General features: G+C 41.2%; 1 protein-coding gene across 1 annotated transcript in view; it reads right to left on the bottom strand.

Moving 5' to 3' along the window:
• Nucleotides 1-90: 90 nt before the first annotated feature.
• cep104 (centrosomal protein 104) overlaps nt 91-25229 on the bottom strand; it is a 32113-nt gene continuing 6974 nt past the window's right edge. Inside the window, exons 8-22 of the mRNA XM_069140798.1 lie at nt 23237-23392; nt 22812-23039; nt 21784-21999; nt 21192-21359; nt 20253-20426; nt 16079-16255; nt 11514-11714; nt 10457-10552; nt 10101-10188; nt 9373-9445; nt 9005-9113; nt 8752-8890; nt 6351-6418; nt 3159-3246; nt 91-2119 (exon numbers count right to left, since the gene is read on the bottom strand). Of these exons, the coding sequence (XP_068996899.1) occupies nt 1989-2119; nt 3159-3246; nt 6351-6418; nt 8752-8890; nt 9005-9113; nt 9373-9445; nt 10101-10188; nt 10457-10552; nt 11514-11714; nt 16079-16255; nt 20253-20426; nt 21192-21359; nt 21784-21999; nt 22812-23039; nt 23237-23392 (2112 nt within the window). The 3' untranslated portion in view covers nt 91-1988. The remainder of the gene's footprint in view (nt 2120-3158; nt 3247-6350; nt 6419-8751; nt 8891-9004; nt 9114-9372; nt 9446-10100; nt 10189-10456; nt 10553-11513; nt 11715-16078; nt 16256-20252; nt 20427-21191; nt 21360-21783; nt 22000-22811; nt 23040-23236; nt 23393-25229) is intronic.

Raw genomic sequence — 25229 nt, 5'->3', positions numbered from 1 at the left:
TACAACACACGTCTCTTTTTTTATATCAGGGGGCTGTTACATAAATCAGGTCCCCACCACTTAGGCCACGTAAAATCACATCCGATGAGATCAGCTTAATGTAGCTTTATTTAACAAATGCAAATACAGAAAATAAAAGCCATTTGATGCCAAAATTATGAATCAGAAAATACAGACTACTGTGCACATAAAACACGAGAACATAATCCACTGTTGCTATAGTTGTCAGTAAAGAAGCATATTGAAGCCAACATGATGGATTCTTTTACATATCATCATAACAGCTTTTTAGTTGTTTCCCCACTCATAATAATCACAGTCTGAGAACATCTGAGACTGTTTTGGGGATGTGTCTGTTCAGATATATTACAATCAACATCGTCATAACACTGTATAGTACAAGAGGAGGAGTCAAATTCAACAGATAATTATGACTTGGACAAAATATTGAAGTTTTATTTTATTTCTGAGTTTGTGTTTATATCAGTTTGAGGCCACTGAAGTGCTTCAAACTGCTTGTTTGAGTGTCAAACTGAGCAGAAATCAAGATTTGAGTTAAAAGAAATTCAACTGTACATTCATGTGCAGTATTTACTTTCATTTGAACAATTGTATAAAGTTAAACGACCTACTTTATGTCTCCGTGACTTCCGCTCCAGATTGTCAGTAAGCGTTAAGCAGGGAAATAAGTTAAGTGTACTGAACATTCAGAAGTGAAACATCGTCCCTTTGGCAAAGTGCTACTTCATTCCTTCTCTATAGTTGATTAAAGACGGAGAGGAAACATGTAAACAGACGGCGAGCAGTAAAGCTGCTTTCAGGTTTGAGGACTGAACGTCGGTCTGCGAGAGAGTTGCCCGGACAGGAACGTCTTCTGCTTGTGACTCAACCTCGACCTCATTCCTGCTCTCATTACCACGACAAGAAGAAGAGTGTGTGCGGTGCATGCACTGATGGATTACTGTCACGACACTGGTTATCCTTCTTCAACTGATTCATCCTGTGTAGGCTGATTCTGCACAAGTGATCACTCACTTTTATTTATAAATATAAAATTGCCCATTTTTATGAAAACGGTGAAAAAGAAAATAAATGCTCACATTTATAGCAGCATTGGATAGCTTGTGCAGCAATGACAGAAAACGTCAGGTTTCTCTAGCCTTTAAAAACATCTGTATACTGGGAGTGTGAGAACATAGCCCTGATGATGTCAGAGTGATGTCATCACGGCTGTCTCAGCTCGGGTTCGGAGACAACACATTTATAACATACTGTAGAGCCTGAAGAGCTATCTGAGGATATGGAGTTAATAAATTCTTGGTATTTACCAAACAGATAAGAGTTTAATGAGAAGATGCCACTGGTTGCATGATGGGAAATGTAGGATCAAGCACTTTTACAAGGGACTGAAAGTCTGAATATTTCTGCTAATTAAGCTGTATCTTTTAGCAATCCCTTTCTGTTTAAAAGGTGAGTCAACCAACCTTAAGGGAAGTATAAAATTGCTGAACTACTACTTTTAGCTGTAAACAGAGGCCCCGAACGGCAGTGAGCGTTATGAAAAAGGAGAACCTCAAAACCCAGAAATCCTGGAAGGAGATGTCAGTAATGAGCACACGGTGAACTCGTGTTTACGAGCCTCACGAGTCTGACTGACCACAACAGGACGGCAATATCCTTTAACACGGTGAATCTTAATGATCACCATCCGTGTCCAGTTTGTACACAAGCCGATAAAACTGGCGTGGTCCCTTTTTTGGTCATCTTAAAAGATGTCAAATATATTGATGGCTTCAGTCAAAAACTATATTTGTTTTGATATATTGCATATGTAAGTGGATACATGTGAAACCTACCAGTTGCGTTTTCTAAAAGTGACGAAATGCAGGAAACATGGGAGAGGGTGGGGTTGTTTGTTGATGATGGCTTTCTCCTTTAGGCGGGTGGGGTGGGTGGAGGGGGCGTCCCCTGGGTGCTTCGAACCAACTTCAACGTTTCCCCGGTGTACACCCTCTGGCCGGCGGTGCCAGCGCTGGGATCCGGCTGCCTCGGCCCCCGGGCCTGGCTCTGGCCCCGACCGACCAGGCCTGCTTCAGCCCGGCTCCGCCGACGGACCTGCCTGGACACACGAGCAGACGGCATCCGTCCGGTGAGCCGCCATCGGACCTGTGTGTGTTCTCCTCTACTGTTTTCCACTAAACAAACTGCCTGCATCACCTACGAGTGTAAACAGGAAGGTTCCTCGATGTCAGAAAGCTCGAGGTGATGTGACCACACACCGGGAGAGATCGTGCCCTTTGATTAGGGACTGTGAGGTGACTGAGTGTGTGCTGCTGTCACAAGGCTTTCTTTCATCAGACGGTGAACTACTGATGTCAGTTTATTATCAGTCAATTATCACTCAAAATCTACCGTAGAAAAAGTGTACAGATCCATTACTGAAGTCGTAATGCCCCTCTGAAATACTTAATTACAAGTAAAAAAATTTTTTTTTAAAAAGTCCGGCATTTAACATTTTACTTAAATATACTACTTGATTTGGAGGCACCTGTGGTTGCCGGTAGCAACGGCAGATGTGTTTCACCAGTAGAGGAACTGGTGTCATCTTAAAGGGGTTTTGGTCGTGTGAAATTTGAAGAGATTTCAAAGGTGGTCAGTAAAAATGAGACCTGCTACGGAGAGACAGTTACAGATTGTGAATATGTAAAACGGTCGTTGCTAAAAACATGCTCACCATAAACCGTGAAACAAAAACCTGGGTTACATGTAAATAACAACCTTCAGGATGTGACCTTCAATATTTTCAGCATCGGTCTGCTGGTGTGACTGCACGACACCGACGGTCAAGTCCGGCATCAGAGCGACATCAAAAAAAACTAAAAAAAAAAAAACCCGTTGGCTTAATAAAAGTCAACCGCACGTACAAAAAGCCGCATTCTTGCGAAACATCACTAAAAATGGAAACAGTGATGTCCGCGACACGGCACTCCCAATTTAATCTGTCACTATTTTTACGTGCCCCTTTCTGCTCAGACAAGAAAGCTGTAGTGGAAAAGTTACAACCTGACGTTTCACCAACGAGCGTGGCCACTTTCTGCAGCTCCCACAGTCAGCGTTGGGGAGGTAAGGTGGAGGCCGGGGGTGTATGAATGCTTTACCTTGTGCTGGCTGGGTTCTCTGGGACACCGCAGTCCTGCGTGAGTTTTGTTTACAGCCCTCCCTGCCCATGAGGTGAGTCTTCCAGGCCTGGAACAGGGACAAAAGTAGCTCAGTGAGCGCGTTCCTCTCCGCGGGTACTTTCTCGACTGGGACGACCGCGGGTGACTGTGGGTCCAGTCAGGGCCCCGACTGGCCGCCCCCCACCCCCCCTCCTCCTCCTCCTCCTCCTCCATCCCCCTCCCCCCCTTCACATCAACACTGCCGTCTTTCATCGGGTTCACACTCAGAGCTCTGGCTAAGAGAGCGCAATTTTCTGTACATGTTTGTTGTCACCCATCTGTGAGGGTGTGTGTGTGTGTGTGTGTGTGTGTGTGTGTGTGTGTGTGTGTGTGTGTGTGTGTGTGTGTGTGTGGTGAGAAACTCCAGATCGTGATTCAGATTTAATGAGAACACAGATGTGTTACAGCTAAAGCCGAGCAGCATGTGCCACTTTACAGTTGGACGTAATCTTCACAATCTGTTTCTCATCTGTTGCCGAGTCTGGACAGTAGGTGCTTTACAGGGTTTGAAAATGGCTGATAAAAAAAAAAAAAAAAAAATTAATATGATTACATTTTTAAGTTTAATCATAATTATTCTCTGAGTTTTGTTTTATGTTTTTTTTATTTTTTTTATTATTATTATTATTGGTTTGCTTTTAATGTTTTCGTAGACCAACAGCAATGTTGAAAAAGACACACAAACTTGCGTTTATGCAGATTAACAAGGCTAATCAACATTTTAACATCAAACTTTATGTCATACTGTAGCAGAACAACACAAAGATCATTATGAAAGACAAATTAAGATCGATGTTAGTTACAACTGAGCCTTTACTTATAAATGTTTTCTGTGAAAGAAGGCTGGTTTCTCTGTAGATATTTTGACAGTTAAGTATTTGGCAACACTCCAATAAATGACATAAGTGACTGGTTGTTCAACGTTTTACTGGGTGGAGGCTGCGACTTCTTACAGCCCTTCAGCTTTTTACATATTTTTCCAAACCAACCGCCACTACTGCTTGTGTTAACATAAAATTCACCGCTTATAGTAATGAACTGATTTCAAGGCAAACCACCACTATTTGGCAGAAGTGAGCAAAACTGAACTTTGTTTTGCGTTTTAAAAAAGGATGATTACTTTATGTTCACTACTTTTTGTCTAGCAGGTAGTTTCTTTCCATCCAGATTGGCCAACTGGAAATCAGGAGCAACTGTCTTGTCTACAAATTCTGCCAGCACACCTTTACATTACAAAAATGAAAACAACACCTAACATGACTAGTGGTTCTCAAGTGATCAAGCCTTGTGACGCATATTTTTTTTTTTAGTCATGAAATCACAAGCCAATTTTTTGACTTTTTTTTTTTTTAACCATGCAAATGTTTTTTTTTTCAAGAAAATAGAGCAATAATATGAACTGCCTTTATGCTCGTTAAAACCTTAAATAAACACAACAGAAGTGAAACTGGGGCTAAATCTCCAATGAAAGAAAAGCCAGACTTATCTTAAAATACAGGCAGATAAGCTTTTCAAACAAGTTTGAACTGGTGCCCCTCATTAAGTTTCAAGAATCCACACTCACCTACATCAAAATAAAAGGCAAACTTATCTTGAATTCAATAAAAAGTCAGACTGCTTATTGAATTCAAGATCTATTTCTTACATTGTTTACAAATGCGCAAATGGGACCTAAAGACTGATGTGACATTTGTAGTCATGACAACGCTGGCAGCAAACAGCGACATCACGCTAAACATAAAATAAATTAAAAAAAGCTGCTTCAAAAATTTGGATTACTTCAAAGTAAAAGTTTGACTTTTCCCTCAACTCGTTCTTTCACGCACACATTTGTGGACGATTTAAAATGTGACCCACTTTCGGATCGTGACCCACCAGTTGAGAACCACTGTCTTAGAGGCATTACGGAATAGGTGACCTCCATGAACTTATCAAGGAAAAATCTGCCTTTTCTGCTGCTCTCTTCGCTGTCTCTACATCAGGTCCCTGTCTCTACATCAGGTCCCTGTCCCTACATCAGGTCCCTGTCTCTACATCAGGTCCCTGTACCTACATCAGGTCCCTGTCTCTACATCAGGTCCCTGTCCCTACATCGGTGCCAGGCCAGCAGGACGTGTGCTGCTCAGGCTGAGTCTGATTTGAAGAGTGCCTCCTTGAAAGACGACTTGCATGATTCATTAGGCTCGACAAAGACAGAAGTCAGAACGGAAGACAAATGAAAGGGGACACCATTGTTAGGTCTGTTTGTGAAGCAGAGAATCTTGTACTTCCCAAAGACCCGAAGGATTAGCGTTGGGTATGCAACTGCAAGGAAACATGACTATTGTATATTCAAAAAAAAATACATTTGAACGATGGCTTTTCCCTGAAGTTATATTATGTAATATTCAACACTCAGGTTGTAGCCAATGCATGTTCATGTTTTGGAGTTTGCAGTTTGATTACATTTCCTCTTTGAAACAATCTGCTGATTAATACTGAGCTTAGATAAACAGTAAATCTTGACTGGCAACTTTTTACTGCAACAGATGAACAGTTGCCAACATACAAATCAGCAGGAGCACTTTTTTTTCCAGAGTTTGCGAATAGTTTCAAAAGCACAACATTATCGTTAACCACAAAGACTGCTAACAAATGAAGGAAAACACAGCTATCAAAAATATCAAACTTTGTATCTATGAACATGTGATCAGAGCGCTGTGGTCTTTACTTCTCCTGAAACTAAAAGGAATGTGAAGCATGTGATGCTATTTTCTTCATCTGGAGACAAACCATGCAGCCCATTCAGGACAAAGGCTTCGCCTCTTTTGAAGTCCCTAAAGGCCAACAACAGTTGTGTTTTACCTCAACACCTGTTTGCCCCTTTAGCCTCATATTAGATGCTTTTAGTTTCTGTGTTGATATGAAAGAGATAGAAAAGCTTCCTGAGTGACGTTCAGTTCGGAGGTCAGTGAAACAAATCCACATTCAGATGTTTTTGTTTTTTTCTTCTTCTCACAGATTTGACTATTTTATTACCTGGGAAGCATCTCTAGATGTTTGATTTGGGACATACATGTTCCAGTTTTTTTTTTTTTGCCTATTTATCAGTTCATAACTAAATATTTGTGACTTGAATGTGCAGAATCTCACCTCCTCTCCAGGCATGAAGTTGTTGTGACACAAAGGACAGTGGTTGGAGCCTTTACCCGAGACGGAGGCTGAAACAGAAACACGACACCTTTAAACTGCCTGTCGTACAATTACAGAAAAGGTCCCGAAACACCAGACAAAATGATGAAATTGCACCACTGAGGGAGAATAGCGTTGAACACGACACACAGCGTTGAACACGACACACCTTTGAGCATCGGGAATATTCTGGTCAACAAAAATCTATCATAGATCACGAATCAAACGTCCGTTTTATCACTTGTAATGATCAAAGCAAGAGAGACTTTAAGTTTACGGTAATACAAAAGGCTCACTGGTGTAAATTATTTATGGAACATATGGCTGGTGTTGGGGACGAAGCATAAGCCTTGCATTATCTGGCTTTATATTTTAGGAATATTGAAGTCGCAGGTTCTCGAAACGTGGCGAGCACCGATGTTGAGAGCCTCTTTCTAAGAATCCAACACGTGAAAAACAGAACTGAAGATCTTATAAGAAAATCTGACCTTAGTTTAGTAAATACTGGTAACAGGGCTTTGTACTCTATCACAAATGTACTGAAGACAACACTACAGAAAAGGTTCTGAGTAATACTGTGAACATAGAGAATATGTTTAGGATCTAAATTGTTTTTACCAGTCAAGACTTAAATATTCAATAAAATGAGCAAAATATATGGAAAGAGATGGACATGTCAATGGTCATGGGTGCCAAACTTAGATTGTCTTCTTAGATTCAGGTGTTTAGATATTAAGGTAAAAAAAACAGGAAGAAAGATACAAAAGCTGAAGCATCTTATTTATCAAATCAATCATTATTTAATTTGGTTAATTAGTGTTTCAGGAAGGATATCTTTTGGAACAAATGTAATGGTTAATCAGACCGTGGGCATCCAGTTTTTTGTGAGCGTGAAGGTGAAGGAGGAAGTTTCCATGTTACGCTGACAAACAAGTTTCCAGATTCACAATAGACGAGATGAACTGCTTCTCCGCATCAGATGAAAACTATCAACTGTAGTTTTCACTTTTTACGGCTGCTGTTCAGCTGAACATCTGTTGGGTTAGCGACTAGAAATGGAACCAAAGTGAAAAGTCCTTCACAACCAAAAAACAAAGGTTTAACTGGACCAGTGTTGATATGAAAAATGGGTTTAGACCTGGAAAAAAAAGGCAAAACTTCACACCAGCGTATCTAAAAATTTTAGACTGAAACGATTTTTTTTTTTTTTAAATAGAATCATTGTTATTAATTGACTTTTTGGAGGTCAAACTAAATTAGTTGTGAATGAAGGGTTCAACTTAATTGAACTTTGAAATACAAAGTTGTGAGGCTGATTAGGTGAAATCATCTGGACAGTGCTGACCTTTAAAAAAAAATGGTGAACTGCAGAGTCTAAGACAGAAAGACCTATGACATTAGTTTTGGTGCACTTTCTACTTTTAATATTTATAACTCAATAAAAGACATGGTTTGCAATCGGTCGTGAGGAGGAGTGATTGTTTGTATTACATGATCTTTCTCAAATAAACTGTTTACTTTACATTTGGTTTGTGACCAAACTAGCTATCGTAGCAAGTTAGTCAGGAAGCCAGCTGGCTTTGTGGGCTATCGTGGAGAGCTAACACTGACTGTTCACCTGATCATGCATCAAAGCAACCCGTTTTTTCTTGTTCTTTAATTGGCAGACTCAGAGACCCGACCTCTGTGCAAATGATCATGCGTTTTTCCTGTTAAATACAAAACACAATCAAAACAAAAAAGTTGTGAAGTTTCCCACCTAATCAGCTGACGTGCAGAGAGGTTGCACAAAACTTTAGTCACTGTAATATTGCGCTTGCTGTACCCATTAATATGTCAACAGCGTATTCAAATGTAAGCCCTGTACGCTGGAAGGCGGAAAATTTCAAAGTTAAAGGGAAAACACTAGTTTGTTAAATCGGTAATACATTTTTTGAGTGAGGTCATGTCTGACGAGATTTTGTTTGGACATTTGCAGAGTTAGAATTTGAATTAACTATTTCTGCTCACGTCCTGTGGATTGATGAATGCTGTAGGTAAAACGCTGCACTACTGCAGTAAACAGTAAAGCAGTTATTTTGTCATATAGGCTGAAATGTTTCTTGTCAATTTTCTGTCACATAATAAATGACACATCCTGGCTGTGTCCATAATTCTGCCTGGAGACTTTGGGTTCATTCCTCCATCTTTCCTCCCAATTATTCCTGTCTGTATCTACACTTTCACCATCCAAAATACTAAAATATAAGAGAGGACAAAAAAAATAATAATACTGTTTTCAAACAATACCAACAAACTGCCTTATTTCAATTACGTTAAACCTTTTTGTTTTAATGGATGGAAAATGTGAGAGAGAACTCACGGTTGCAGGCGGGACTCTGAACATGACAAGCCAGGTCGTCGGTGGCCACGGCCTCTGAGCAGCGATGGCACTGGCTGAACATGGACCTGTTTTCACATTCACCCAGTAAGTGCTCTGTGAGGCTGGCTATCTCGACTACCTGTGAACACAAAGCAGAGCCGGACATAAAGTCTTCGTCGCCGTATTACTGACGTGGTGATTATGTTTTTCAACTTGATTAAAGCGCCAAACCGTTTAGTCTGGAACAATCTACCTGTCTGCATTCGTCGCAGCGCCGCAGCATCGGACAGTGTTTCCAGTAGTGCAGGTCCAATCCATCCTCTGTGAATGACTCATCCTTTTTACTGCAGAATATACACAAGCTGAAACAGAAAGTGGAGATCCTATTAGATCACATCCTGTCACAGCTTATTACTGGAACACTAATAACATAAAAAGTAATACACTAAGTGAAAGTTAATTTAACACCTCAGTTGGAAAGAGAATTGACTGTGTGACACTACACACCAAACATTAAACCTGGGAACACGGGGTGAGCCTAATAAGCCAAAGCCTGTCGATACACATTCATATTACTGCACCGACTTTTTAAAGGTCTGCGTCGGGTTTTGAGTTACTTACTTGTCCAAATAGTTGATAGATTGTTGGACATCTACACTGTCTCTTATCTTGCTCTGGGGTCCTTTTGTAATAGCTGAAAATGAACAAGACAGTTTGTTATTTGTCAAAACTGCACAAAATTGGAGGTCACCTTTTCAAGAATCCACCAAATGACAAATAAAAACAAATAACAGACTTTACAGAACTTAAAAATCACGTTGGGTACATCATTCAGTTAACAAGAGTTTTTTATGTATAGACTTTGATAGCTGAGTCATAAATGATGCCAACATGTCAAGCTTTAAAGATATATAAGCAAGAGTAAGATGTATCACTAAAACTAAAGCAGCAGCAAATCTAATTTCTACATTTTGTTATAAGTCTTACACTGTTATATTGCCTTCAACTGGAGTTTTCTGCTGCTGGCATGTTACGACAATCGTCATGCTTGTAGTTCAAGGAAAGCGCTGTTGCTAGGCAACTGACAACAAAAGTAGATGTGTAAGGCTCCTTATCCCTGTAAATATAGTCAATGATTTTCTTTTTTTTTTCTTTTATATGTCAGTTCCATGCTGAAGAACCAAAACAAAAAATGCTTTCACCTCTGAAAAGTACATCAGCACACCATGGTTGTTTTGTACCATAAAGATGTATCTCTTCTTACTTTAAAGCCATCCGTATATGATGATATGAAAAGGGACTAAAGTGCACTTTTTTCATTCAATTTCCACGTGAACATGTGGACATACTTGCTTTTCCAGCTTTTTGGGACTCTTTCTCAACTTTGTGAGGTTCCTTTTTGGCCGTTTGTCCTTTGGTACGTTCATCCCCTCTCTCCTGGACAATCAGACCGAAAAATATGATCAGATGTCAAGAAAGCACAGATCCAACCACACAACGTCAACAATGACACACGCAGACAGTTAAGTCAGGATAAATGACACATTACCTATGGAGAAATAATCTGCCAGTGTTGTCAAATATATATTTGTGTTGTGTTGTTTGACCACCTATACAGTCAAGATTTTACCAAGTGTGTTTGGAGTCATAAATCGAAATTAGCAGTTGTAGGAGAAGTGGTGTAATTGCAGACAGCTCCACCTACCGTGATCTCTTTTAGGGCGGCCAGCTGCTCCTGTAGGGAGTGGATCTCCTCCTTCTCCTTTTGCCCCTCCAGCTGAACACCGTCCTTCCTCAAAGTCTGAGTGAAGAGTGGCACCCATAAGTCTATTTGTCAGAGTTCCTTTTTATCCAGTTCTTTCACTTGTTAACAACATTTTATCATTATACTATGTCTTGCTTCCCACACCATTTTTTGTTTCTTTATTTAAGTTGAAGCTCTGCAGATTGTTGTAGATACATTCAGGTGCTGTGGTTGCGTTGGCAACAACTCAACTCAACTCAGCATGGATGAGTGCTACTCAAAAGCTTTGCCATTACGTAATGGGAAAGCTAGGCCTCTAATAAGGTAGTAAGAAAGCTCGGTCCCTGAGTGAGTCATAAACAATTCAGTACACAATATCACACTTTCTTTACTTTGTAATTCCACTCGTTGACAACAAGCTTAAACTTTTTGACATTTTGTCTGGTTAATATGCAAATGTCGAGTTTATTGCAAACAAACCCTACAAGTGGTGGTGATGAAAAAACACCAGCAACATTATACCACAAACAATTACATGTGTGGATGTGGCGTTGGTCATTTATTGAAGCAGGAGATAAAAAGAAAGAAAAGACTGTGCTGGCTTTGGAAAAGGCAAATTGTTGTCCGTGCAACATGAACCAGCTTCCTTCTCCATTTAACTGTCAGCTTGAAGAAAGAAAAAGACATAAATTGTCATCTAAAAAGCTGAACTGCCCATTTCAGTTTGAGAGAGTGCACCCATCTGCTATGTCTGACAGCTTCAACATCCACCTACCACCTGCTCCTCCCTGACTACAATCTGTTTGAAAGATATGCACATCGTGAACACAGCCTTGGCCCGGCAATTTGATGCCAATGATTTGAACACAGCGAATGTGGACATCAAAAAAATTTCAGAAATGTTACACTCTATGTACAGAAAATGAAAATTGCTCATTTTCTTTCCTTAGTGAGGAAAACATCAAGTATCAAAAATAAATTAAATTGCCGAAAGGAAAAAAAAAAAAAAAACACTTGCCTGAGTGTCCACCAGTTTTCCATCAATCTTGGCGAAACCGTCAAAGAGGGTTCTGTAGAGGAAGTGCTTCCGTGCGGCGGCGTCGTTGGGTGGAAGGAAGCTGAGAACAGCACTTCTGTGCTGCTGGTACATGGATAAGATGATGCGCACCGCCAGTTCTCGAACCGTTGATGCACCGTGCTCCATCGCTGCTGCACAGAACTGACAGACGACAAAAGGCCTTCTATGAACATGAATGACGACATGTTACTATTACAACACACAGCTCAAATACAACAATTTTAAATACAGGAATAAATTGAAATCAACCTATAAGTTACAATCGGTGATCAATACCCTCTCTCCACTCGCTCACCATTTTTTCAAAGGTCAGCACTGTCCAGATGATTTCACCTAATCAGCCTCACAACTTTGTATTTTAAAGTTCAATTAAGTCGAACTCTATATTCACAACTAATTTAGTTTGACCTCCAAAAAGTCAAATAATAACAACAATGATTCTATTTAAAAAAAAATGTATTTCAGTCTGAAATATTTAAATACGCTGGTGTGAAGTTTTGCCTTTTTTTTCCAGGTCTAAACCCATTTTTCATATCAACACTGGTCCAGTTAAACCTTTGTTTTTTGGTTGTGAAGGACTTTTCACTTTGGTTCCATTTCTAGTCGCTAACCCAACAGATGTTCAGCTGAACAGCAGCCGTAAAAAGTGAAAACTACAGTTGATAGTTTTCATCTGATGCGAAGAAGCAGTTCATCTCGTCTATTGTGAATCTGGAAACTTGTTTTTGTCAGTGTAACATGGAAACTTCCTCCTTCACCTTCACGCTCACAAAAAACTGGATGCCCACGGTCTGATTAACCATTACATTTGTTCCAAAAGATATCCTTCCTGAAACACTAATTAACCAAATTAAATAATGATTGATTTGATAAATAAGATAAAAGTTGAAAATGCTTCAGCTTTTGTATCTTTCTTCCTGTTTTTTTACCTTAATGTCTAAACCCTGAATCTATTAAGATGATCTTAGTTACACTAATTAACCAAAATGTTTACCTTTTTGTCTAAACCCTGAACATTACAGCAAGTTGACTGATGAAGAGAGGACATTATTACACCCCCCTTGCATCTACAATTTTCTTAATTATTAATTTATTTTCAAAGTAAACATTTTAATATTTGTAAATCCACATGCAGGCTGGAAGGAAATGATTTACTGGGTGCATATAACCGTACGACATGACACGTGGGAGTCCACAGGGGTCCATTGTAGAGCCACTACCTTTCAAATTCAGCTTGTTTGCTAAAAAGAAGCAGCGGGACTGAGCACTTTAGCCCTGTTCTCTAACCTTTATACTGATCTCCAGTCAGTCAGAGAACAGATTCTTAAGTGCTGCTGCTCTTCAACTAAAATACAAAACCCCTCACAGCCTCGGATCAAAGTACATTTCTGACATGCTTGAAGACTTTATTACTACATGGTTAGCTCTCGAGGAAACAGTCAACAAAACAGAAGGACCCAACTGCCTCATGATTTTAAATGAACCCCAAAAGCTCGTCGAACTTTTGCACTCTGCAGCTCCTTCTGCGTTTGAAAGTTGCCATAAAATGAATCCCTAACACAGAAGATATTATGCTTTTACATAAAAAAGTCCAGATTTCATGAAGCATTATTTGCTACATTTGAAGTCTAGTTTCATGAGCAAAACAATATTGCTGAGAAAGTCCTTTGAGAGAAGTGCGTATCATGACGTAGAGAGAACCCATTATCCGACATAATCTATGTGAAAAGAGTCACAACACAATGGCAAGTGGAGAACATTAACGTCCAGAAGTAAACTGAGTACAAAGGCCACCCATCCCTCTCTCAACAGGCTCAGGAACATTCTCTGTTGTCTCTGTCGACCACTTCTCATTTTAATTACAGGAAATTCAATCACCCCCTTTTCTCACTCTGGCTCCCACCTCTGAGCAGATCACCCAGGTAACAGCACAGGAAAAGGAAAAATGTTTCAACCATAGCTGAGCTAACACTGTAGAGCTGTCAAGAGGGGTAGTCACATGAGCTCAAGGAGCCAATAAATTTATTTATTTTTAAAAACATACCAGTGAAGATTTCAGCTGTGAATTTCAGGATTTAGCCTGTAATTTAAACGGTTGTTTGAGCATATTAAACCAATACGACCTGAGTCTGATTAGCAACCTCTTTAGAGGCTACCGTACCAAATGCACAGGAAAGACATGTGCAGCTTTTTACACTTATTGGTGGAATTAAATCTGTAAAGATGTGCCTGTTTTTATTCACATTTGGACAAAGATTTTATGGTCAAATCTAACTCCCTTCCCCCACCAACCTAATGTTACATGCATACTGTATCTGCCTCTATGCACTACCTTAGACGAGTCCTTTCTCTCTCCACATACACACACTAGCACAGAAATGAAAGTGAATGTCTGATTGAAGCTGCCTGGCCACAACACACTGTACCAGCACATATCCCATCAGCCGGCAGAGCAGCTGCGGCAGAGAAAGAATAGCTGAGGGACATACTGTATGTACACAGGGACATATATACAGTAGAAACACATGGGTAGTGGGTTTTTGTTTGTTCTTGCTGTCGATACGATAGGGGTGTTTGGCTCATTCATGCTTTGTGCCGCGATGAAGGGAAGAGCTATCTGTAATGTGTCTGCACAATAACCTTTACTGGAGGAATCAAGTCAACATCCTCAACACTTGAATCAGTTCATATGTAACAAGAGAATATATTGCTTGTTGCCGTGTAACAAAATGAGACCAGGTCTGACCATTTCTATTTGTCTGGTTACAAACATCCATATAGAGAAAAATCAAGGCTCCAAAACATTTTCAGAATCTTGGGGATGTCTGTCCTCATTTCGATAGCCAGCGTTATCGTATATCCGTTGTGATATGCAGACATGTCAATTCATTGACAAACAGCTCCATACTGAAACTGAGTTTTAATTTTCAACCTGGTGTCTCTTCCATGCTCCTCATCAAATGATTCAGTGACAGTCAGGAGGGAAAACAAGCTGTGGGATAAAGCCCCGCCGTCCTGTCACATCTCAATCCAGACTGGAAATGTTTTCCAAGCAAACACGCGTGGCCGCCAACACAAAGGGGTCAGACGCTGAGCAAGCAGGCCCAAACGTGCAAACACAGGCCACACAGTGCCACCTGTGTGGCTTTGGCTTCAGAAGGTGGAGAAACTCAAAGAGGACAAACCTAACAATTTGCTCTCACTGATAAAAGCCGAACAGAGTCAAGAGGAGTGCTGAATAGGGAGGAGGAGCGGTTGTAAACTAGAGAGGGGAGGACAGGACAGCTTGTTGGCCTGCCCCGCCAGGTCCACAGTTGGAGAGTTTGCACGTAGATATTAGGTCACTGCTGGAAACCAACAGAGTGCAGGGGATGTTAGAGTGGGTGCCAGTGGTGACAACATTGACTCAGCTGACTGGAGCTTACCGACAGGCTGTTTCAGTGAACTGAGTTGGCCACAGAAAGCCAGCGGGGGACTGCTGCCTTCCAGTTGGTCACACTGTAATTACTCAGTCAAATGTAATGGAAAATCTGCTCAACGGATGCCAATGCTTAAAGTATAATAGACGTGATACTGCATGTGTCTTGTACAGTTCCTGTTCTGTCATGTTATAGAAGGGATGTTGTGCTTTCTACATCCAAATTAGAAAGAGGGTAAATAGGGTCTGAGGCGCTGCTGAGAAGCAGCATTCAACAGCTTGAAGGTCCAGTCTGTAGGATTAAGGGGGATCTATTGGAATGAAATGGAATAAAATATTTATGTTTTCATTAGTGTGTAATCACCTGAAACTAAGAATCATTTGTTTTATTTCCTTAGAATGAGCCCCTCACATCTACATCAGGGCGGATCCTCTTCCACAGGTTTCTACAGTAACCCAGAAGGGACAAACCAGAGACCGGCTCCTGAGGGAGGGCGTTTCACATCTTGTGTCTCTGCCATCATAGATTTCCCGACAAGCTTGGAAGGGCGTAAATGTAATATAAGGGGACGGTTGTACATTGGATGGAAATCTGCAACCTCACAGCAAGATGCCACAAGATCTGTAGGATTTCCAGTGTATCAATGTAGCAGAGCTCCTTTAAGAACAGAAATATTTGATACACAGAAGGGATTATTGGGCTATTACTGATAATATAGGGGGGGGGGAGACAGAGTTTTTACATATTTTTTATTTTACAGCCGAAAAATCCAATAAAATGTTAAATTCAAGCTCCTGAATATTTCTGACATGGCAGAAGAAGAAGAAGAAAAAAAAAAAAACAAGATTGAATGGATTACTTTTGAAAAAGTTGTCATACAATTTGGTTTCTCAGGCAAACAAAACATTGAATTCTGAAGATAATGAAATGAACTTGTGATATTGAGCAAATAGGTTTGAACCACAGCCAATCTTTGCTTAGTCAGAGACATCAAATAATGTAAAGATGTAAAAATTGCTAAAAAAAAAAAAAAAAAAATACAAAACAAGAATGGCTAGATGCATCAGTATGTTTTAGGTACTTTACCGTCATGACATTGTCCAGGCTGAAGCCAGAGTTCTCTGTGCCCAGTTCGGAGAGTAGTTTCTCGAGCAGCTCGGCTTGACTCTGAGCCAGACGAGTGGGGAAGTTGGATTTGAAGGGCTTCACCAGCTCACTGGAGATTACCTGCAAGGCCCGGACATCCTTCAAAACAGCAATTTCCTAAACGAAGCACATGAGAAAGAGACAATGACTTTGAAATTCACAGTGTTGAAATCATGCGATATGTTTGACTTGCACCTTTAAATTCATGTGTTTGCTGTAACCGTGACAAACTCGATCTGAGTGATGCAACACACTGTAATTTATCATTCAACACAAGCATCTGGCAAAGAAAGAAGTCATGACAGATAATGCAAGTGTATTATTAACGGAAGACGGAAGAAGGTCCTTAAAAAAACTCTCTGTTGTTTGCCATTTTAACCACATCAGGTGAATGGAATTCAGGTCACAAATATGGGACACAAAAAAAAAATGTGTAACTTGTCCTTGACACAAAGAGGGATTCAGTGATTCCTTCACAGGAGCTCTGAACACAACCCAGAAGGGCTGGGTTGTATGTCTGTGAGGTACTGAGCTAATGGACATCCTCCCTTTCTTTACTAACACACACACACACACACACACACACACACACACACACACACACACACCCACCCACACCCATGCATGAGTAGACTATGACAGGCTCCCCGAACCAGCCGCACACATACGCGGTACGTCAGTACGTCATCTCTCCATTCATCAGCCCAGTAACACGTTCTGGTCTCTCCCAGCAGTAAAGAGTGTGAGAACACCGGTTCAGTTCAGCCTGGGCGATGACAACATGAGGCCTGTCTGAAGGTTGTTGCAGAGCGTGACGACACTAAGACACCTACTTACTCACCATGTACATCAAGCTATAGCACAGCATGTACGCTCAGGTGATAAAAAGGGAACTCGCTTTATGTTAAGCTCCGTTTTTATAAACAAAAACTTTCACACATGAACTCTGAACGTTCAAGTTGATTAAAATGGCCCTGTGATAGTCTGGCGACCTATCCAGGGTGTATAGGGAGAGGCTCCGCCCCCCCCCTCCGCCCCCTCCCGTAACCCTGTTCAGGATATGGCGGGTATAGATAATGAATGATGGATGGATGTCCTCCGAGTCTCTCAAGCAGATGAGCCGTGGACACTCAAACACAAAAAATGGCTTTCTGACTAAGATCCATGCCACTTAAACAGCAACGCCTCCATTTTAAATCCTGCCACGGGACAGCTGCTGTTTGTCATCCTCGTCTCGTCACATTTCTAGTCTGCCTCCAAACTACAGTATATTCGATAAAATAAAGAAAAAAAATTCCTATTACTAATAAAAAATAAACAGATGGGGTATTTAGAAGGTGAAAATGTGTCAACTTGAGCAACAAATGTTTTCTCATTTGAAGAATTATTATATAAAGTGTCAAGAGGAGGGATAGGATTGCAAAAGATTAACTACTGACAGCGTTCTGATTCACACTTAATGCCCGTTTCCTGTTCTTATCAAAGAAGGACATTTGGTCAAGGTTGGTCAATATTTTTTTTTTTTACAATCTAGACCTCATAAATATTTGTCCTCTCTTTGCACATACTTGCCCCAATCCAAAATTCCTGAGAGAGACCAATGAAATTACAAAGCAAACGTGGTCATCTTTATTGTTTTCCTTTGGAGGAAAGTTAGATGTATGTTTGCATCTGTTTCATTCTGTTTGCCTACCGTGGGGTGTGTCCATAAAGCAAAGATCTGATCATTGTCCATTTGACTCTTGTAACATGCAGGGAACAAAACATTTAACCGCAGCCATTATCTGTGTGAACATGCACATGAAAGCCCAGACAAGCATAAAAAGTTATATAATCACTGCATCCTACAGTTGCAGGTATTCACAATCAGTGTCTGTTAAGTGTTTTGAGTGTACTTATCTTAAGTAAATATTAATCATACCAATGACTTACTACTAATTACTAATTACTAATAATCAGGGTTGATAGAAAACGAGCTGGCCCTGAGGACAATCGGTTTGGAACAGACTATTGTTTTTATCAATCAAAGACAAACCAACATGTTTACAGCTAAAACACATCGTCTATAGTGTGATTATAAAGTGTTTTACAATCCCATTTCTCCAAAAAGTTGGGATCCTGTGTAAAATGTAAATAAAAACAGAATCCAATAATTTGCAAATCACATAAACCCATATTTAGTTGAAAATAGACCAAAGAAAACAATGTTGAATTGGTGAAATGTTATTGTTTTATGAAAAATATATGCTCACTTTGAAACACCAAAATAGTTGGGACAGGGGCAACAAAAGACTGGAGAAGTTGTGTAATTTCTTTTTTTTTTTTTAAAAACACCTGATGGAACATCTCAACTAACTAGGTTAACTGGCAACAGATCAATAACAGTATTGGGTGTAAAAAGAGCATCTCAGAGAGGCAGAGTCTCTCAGTAGTGAAGATGGTGAGAGGTTCACCACTCTGCGTGGGCAAATAGTGCAACAATTAAGGTTCTCAACGTAAAATTGCAAAGAATTTGGAGATTTCATCATCTACGGTACATCGCATCATTACAAAAATCGGGAAATCTGGAGAACTCTCTGTACGCAAGGGACAAGGCCGAAAACCAATAATGGATGGTCGTGATCGTCTGACCTTCAGGCGGCCCTGAATTAAAAACTGACACAGTTCAGGTGTGGAAACTATTGGACGGGCTGAGAAACACTTCTGAAAAACATTGTCTCTGAACACAGTTCATCGCTGCATCCACAAATGCATGTTTACAACCTACGACAAACAGCGTTCTGCACGTTTTACAACAGCATGGCTACGTAGCAGAAGAGTCTGGGAGCTACAGTGGCCTGATGCAGTCCAGACCTTTCCCCCGGTGAGACATTTGGTGCATGAGATGTACGACAAAGTAGACCCAGAACTGTTGAGCAGCTAAATTCCTATAACAGGCAAGAATGGGACAACATTTCACTTTCAAAACTCCAGCAACTGGTCTCCTCAGTTCACATACGTTTAAAGAGTGTTGTTAAAAGAAGAGGTGATGCAACACTGTGGTCAACAGGTCCCTGTCACAACGTTTTTGAGACGTGTTGCTGACATCAAATTCAAAATTCATAAAACACTAAAATTTCCCAGTTTCCACATTTGATATGTCTTCTTTGGTCTTTTTGCAATCAAATATGGATTTATATGATTTGCGAATTATTGCGTTCCGTTTTTATTTACATTTTACACAGCGCACAACGTTTTTGGAAACGGGGTTATAAATTCGCTTTGTAACTACTCCGCTTAACAAACGACAAGCGACATCAGTGGCAATAATATTCCACTGCTTCAATCCGTAACACTACCAAGAATGTTTTGTCCGAAGCCTGCCGTTGGTGGAAGTTTGGATTAACTGTTGCACATGTTGGAGCTGGTCCCAATGTAGGTCTTATATAAATTAAGCTTCAGCTCATTGTAATTAAATCCCCAAATCTCTTTGTGGATAGTGTCCAAAAGATTGATTTTATAAAAAGAAAACCCTCCTCTGTGAAACTACAGCAACTGTTTTCATGTTTGCATGCACATAAGAAACACAGTTTATATAAATATGCAAATAATCAATGTGTCTTCCATGTAAACACAGTTGTTGCCATTGAATTCCCTTCAGTTTTATGTGTTCATAACCTCCGGCAATTTTAGTCATGACTAATGACACTCTTAAAACCACAATAATACTGAACTGAAGTTTGCTCATACTTGCAGCATCAGTGTCTTTAAATAATTACTCAGAAGAAAGAAAATTCAGCCTCAGGACTCAGAAAAAGCTCCATGATCAAACAGGAAGTCAACGATACATTAAAAACTGCCTGAAGCTGAAGTGACGATGTTTTAAAAATGACAGAGGTTCTGATTTTCCAAAACTAGCACACAAAAGCTTTTTCACATAGCTCTAGAAAGAAGTTGGCAGAGCAGTGAATGCAGATGGAAAGCTTTATTGCATCTTTTTCTCTTCCAAAACACAACAAAACAAAGAAAAGCTGCAAAGGTGGCAGAGAGCAGGCTGGAAAACGTGGCGTCCATCACCAGCAGTAGCACTATTGCTGGTGCCAAACAAACGCGTCAGTCTATTTGGCTACAATACCTGTATGAAGGCGACGACTGTGGCCCGAACGCGGCTAGCGGAGTCCCCGGTCCTGGCCAGCAGGTTGGGACAGGTGTGCTCCAAGCAGTGGGTCACCTCGGCCCGGCCCAGCCCCAGACCTGGGAGCAGCTCGCTCAGCATTAGCCGTAGTAGCTTCAGGGAGGCGTTGAAAACCTCGGGGGAGAGTTGAGGATAATGTCAGATTACCCTTCTTTTTTTTACACACACAAGCTGGCAATATTTAGCTTCAGGTGTTATATTGAGTGTGGCAATCAGTAATTGTAAATCGAGGATGTTGGAGCATCTTTTATCATTTTTATTTGACTCATTTCAAGCTAAGCTCAGACATATCCACTAGACTAAATTAACAATGCAAGGTCAATATTTGTGTAATTTTGTGTTTCCTAGATTTAGATTGTAAAAGTATATAACAAACACCCAGGGCTACATTCAGGCTCGGGATATGATGAGTGCATTTAAAAGAGACCCAGGGTGTAAATAGTGTATTTAATAGGGTGTATTTAACGTGACTAACTGACAAAGCATATTTCTGCAGCTGCAAATTAACCAGTAAACATATTAATGCAGCATTCTGCGTATCAATGTGGCTTGGAAAAGAAATCACCAGAATTACTGCAGCTCTACCCTTTCATTACCTTCCAGAGAGGGATTACAAGGCCGTCCTTGTCAAAACTGTTTGTTTAAAGAAGCCAGCTCTGCGAGAGAGAACTGGGGTTGCATGTGATACAGGGGCAACATTGTTGAGGGTGTGCATGTTCGTGAGGGTGCGCTTGTGTTTTGACAACATGGATGTCAGTTCTCTTTGAAACAGGAATTCAGAGAACATGACTTTAACAGTGACGAAGTAAACATATCTAATGTGCCTTAATTCGGCTGCTTTTCACACGGAGACAATTTCCTTTTGAAGAAATGACTCACAGATGTGACTTTATCCAGGAGGGCCCTCCTGACCAGGAAGACTGCGGCTCTTATCATGTTTCTCAGCTCCTCCTTGGGGGTGCTGGGTGATACCTCCTGGAGCTTCTTGTACACAGACAGCAGAGCGTTCTCTCTGTGGCACCAGCTTTTAGAATATGCCCCAGCGACCTGGAAGTGAATGTCAGGCAGACGAGTGGCTAAGGGAATGGAAAGATACTGCACACATTAATGAAATGTGTATTACAGCAAATAGGACTAGAGATTCGCTTAAATGGCAATGAGATATGTTGATCATTACTGTAATGAACATCACCTGTGGGTACTTTTGAAGAGGCATGTGTGTGAACTTAAGGGTAACAGACTTTTTATATCTACCGTATATTACCTTGGAACAGGTTATTTAAAGCAGCTGGAATGACAACTTGACTTCACTAATAAGGCTTCAATTTTAAGATGTACTGTGGTGCATGCTAGAAAACATCCCCAAGGGACAAACAAAAATGATTTTCATATGTTGAAATAGAAAGTTAGGAGAGAGTAAATCCTGCAGTTAGCTCAGCAGGCCACATGTTCCACGCTTGCTTTTTCTTACCAGACTTTCTCCAAAGACCTCCACGGGAAGGCCAGCCTCTCTCTGGGCCTTCTCTGTCAGGGGCTCTGGCCCTCCACTCATGTCAGGGCTGTGTGGAGTCCCTTGCACGTCAGATTTGGGGGAGAGCTCCCCTGCTGGGCTCTGGATGGCCTCCGCTGGCGGATCTTTCCTCTGAAGGGCTGGCAGCGGCCTCTCGTCATAAGGCACACTGTTTACCTGCCACCAGAGGGCAAAAACACCGGCGTTTAAACATAGAATATATAGACATGCAGAATAAAGTGCCAGTTTTACATTTACTATTAGTATATGTATGTTTCAGCTGAGAAAATAAAGTATGTCCTAAAGGTCTCACAGTTCAAAAACTCAAAGAAAATGTTTCTCCATTTTCAAGGCTGAAAAAGACGTCCATTCTTTTGAAAAATTGATCACCTCTGCCCCTCGGTCTTTTCACTAACTCTCACTAGCATTTGATCACGTAATAGGTCGATCATTCAACATCAGGTTGACAATGAACGTTTAACCCCCTCTATACAAACCAAAGTTCCAGCCAGTGAGCACTGTCTCCTGCGCCGCTGGGCCAACTGGCACCCTGCTGCCTGGTGCGAGGCTCAAAGCCCTGCCTTGAGGCCAGGTTGGCAGCCGCTGGAGTCGACCAACTGTTGCACGCTTTTAATTAAATAGTGAAACCCAAACCTGCAGCGGGGCCGGTCTTAGTAGGTGGTGAGTAAAGCATAAAAGCCCCCGCTGGTCTTAATCTCCCTGTGTGCTGCAGGCCTTAACAAAGGTTTAGGCAGGAGACGTGTTCCCAATGTGCTTCAGTGGGCTAGATTGTATATACGCAGGACACGCTCCGAGAACAGCTGTCCACATCTGGATCAATAACGATAAAACACTGAGTTTGTCATGACCGACCAACCACGGAGGCATAATCAAATGAGTACTGGAGGAGTTGTTTTTCCTTTAAGTGTCTACAGACATCAAACATGTTTCAAACTGAGTAACGATGTGGCCACGTGTGCGATGCTTACGTCAATCTTGGGTATCGTAGCCGGGGTGCACGGTGTGTCAGGCTGGCTGCTGAGTTTGGGGGCAACAGTTTCAGCAGCTGGCTGTTGATTTTGCTGAGTGTTAGTATTCCTCCCCTTCCTGAAGGTGTCTGTGGACAGAGGGGGCTTGGTGGGGACTGACCGATGACCTGGAGAAGGCAGAAGAGGGGGATGATACTGGGCCGGGGATGAATCTGCTGCCCTGGTGATCTGGTCGACAGACGGAATAGAATTTAGTTTAGGCAGAATAAGTCATGAAGGAGTCATGATGTTTTTCCATATCTCATGATTCATCATCTTGTTTAACACTGACACCTTCGAAAAATGATACATCTTTTCCATCACACACAAACAATCCTCCAGCTGTTGGTATGTAGGTGCAGCGTCATCAGGTGTTGGTGACTGACCGTTGTCATGTCCAGCAGGTTGTGGACTTCCAGCTGCTGGTAGACACTCTTCCTGTACTCCTCCATCAGGTCCTTCTTCTTCTTGGCCAGGTCGTAGTCCTCCTTTTCGATGGCACATCGCTTCTCCACATCATATCGAGCCAAACGCTCCCCCACCTGGAAGAGCCGGCGATAAGGAGAGATAAAAGCAGCCTTGCAGGTACACGCTGAACCTACGCTGCATGTTTCAACAGATAAACAGCAGAGCAGTTTATGAGGCTCATAATGTCACGGAGCCCACGCCGTCTTTCATTTATGTAAGTTTGTGCCTGTATTGAATAAATGCAATTTGACATTTACTGTTTTTCTCGAGCGCAGCTGACAGCTTAAAGGATTTTTTTGTTCATTTTCCATCTTGTGGGGGAGAGTTGAGCTGATTTACTGCACTTAGAACCTATAAATCAATATATTTATATATATTATATATATTTATTTATATATGATCTGGAAACGTGGTGGTGTCGCCAAAGAAAAAAATACAGCCTCACTAAAAAGAAGTTTGATGGGCATGAGATGCAAGTAGTGGGACAATCAAATAGGTTTCACACGAACAATCTGTTTGCCAAACTTATTTAAAAGCAAAACTAAGGTGAACATCCATCAAAGCTTACAGGTGCGACATTTACCAACCCTGCTTTCTGTCGTTGTTCAGTTTCCCATTACTACCAGCATTTCTGTGCCCTCACTTTCAGTTTCACCTCCAAAGAAGTGACTTAAACCATCAGCTGGTTTCCAACGACAGTTGAGCTCCGGTGCAACAAAAATTTAAAGTGCCACACGGTGAATCATTGAGATTTACAAGATGGAAATTCGACGACAGCTTCCAGTAAGTCAGACACGGAATTTCTCTGCGAGGAAATTCCATGAAGTTGAATTATATAGCAAACCAGATGCCAACTGACACTGTCTCACTTGCAAAGCCTTATGAGTCTTCTTTTGTGGACAAATTCACTAATGCAGCATACATGGCATGTGGCGGATTGACCGCATGTAGTTCTTTCTGATTTCGGAGTCCATTATTAAAATAGCAGAAGAACTACAGCGGGCCAATACTCTGCCCTCAGTGCTGTCTTGTTGCTGTCATGTATTCCTAAATATCATGTAACACCACAAACCATCCTCTGACATCCTGGGGGTGCGATGACAAGGGATTTTCAGCTTGACTACCTTGGCAACTGCTTTTACGACAATGCTAATGTGCCATGCTAACAAGGTGCTAGCATATGTGTGTGTGTGTTATCTGGTTACAGAGGGGTTTGTGGCTGGGAGTCAGAGAGATACTACCCAAAGTGCCCTCACTGCAGCTGTCGAGCTTATTAAGAATTCATGGTTGGCATGGCAACGCTCTATACAAAGGAGGTCAGTAACAGGAATCTGAACAATGTTTAACAACTACTGTCACAAACAGTGGTGAACATACACCAAATATTTGTTCAATAAAACAAAGTTGAGATTTGCAGGGAAAAAAAAAAACCATTATAAGTAGCAGCGGCCAGGGCTGGATGACCATAACCGGATTTAAAGAATTTCTTTATGTCAATAAAAGCATTTTATATTTTTCAATGCACTAGTTTACTGCACGTGGTATGCATCTGTTGTTGCCCCCTGTGCCACTGTGAGGCAGTGCCAGACATCCAAAATAATCACTACGTATTCAGAGGGGGTCTTCTGGAAGTCTGCTGCTGGAAAACTGGAGCTGGGACGACGTTTAGCGAGTACTTGTGGAGTAAAAACAGCAGTCAAAAGTAGAGAAAAGAAAACTAACGGGCGCCCAAATAGAGTTGGTTACCGAGATTAAAGGTTCTGGTATTTTCCTGGATATTTTTTGCCAAAATCGACTGCCTGTTGGTGTAAAATGCACCTCCGTTAACGGAGGGTAGTTAGCGTGTATTAGTTTAAGCATCTGGGCGCATGTGCGCTCACGTACTACTTGTTAATCCAATCATATCCAAAC

The sequence above is a fragment of the Embiotoca jacksoni genome, unplaced genomic scaffold (assembly GCF_022577435.1).
Source record: "Embiotoca jacksoni isolate LCO1_2020_lvr unplaced genomic scaffold, fEmbJac1.0.p SCAF_9, whole genome shotgun sequence".
Lineage (NCBI taxonomy): Eukaryota > Metazoa > Chordata > Actinopteri > Embiotocidae > Embiotoca > Embiotoca jacksoni.
This window is presented reverse-complemented; position numbering and strand designations above follow the sequence as displayed.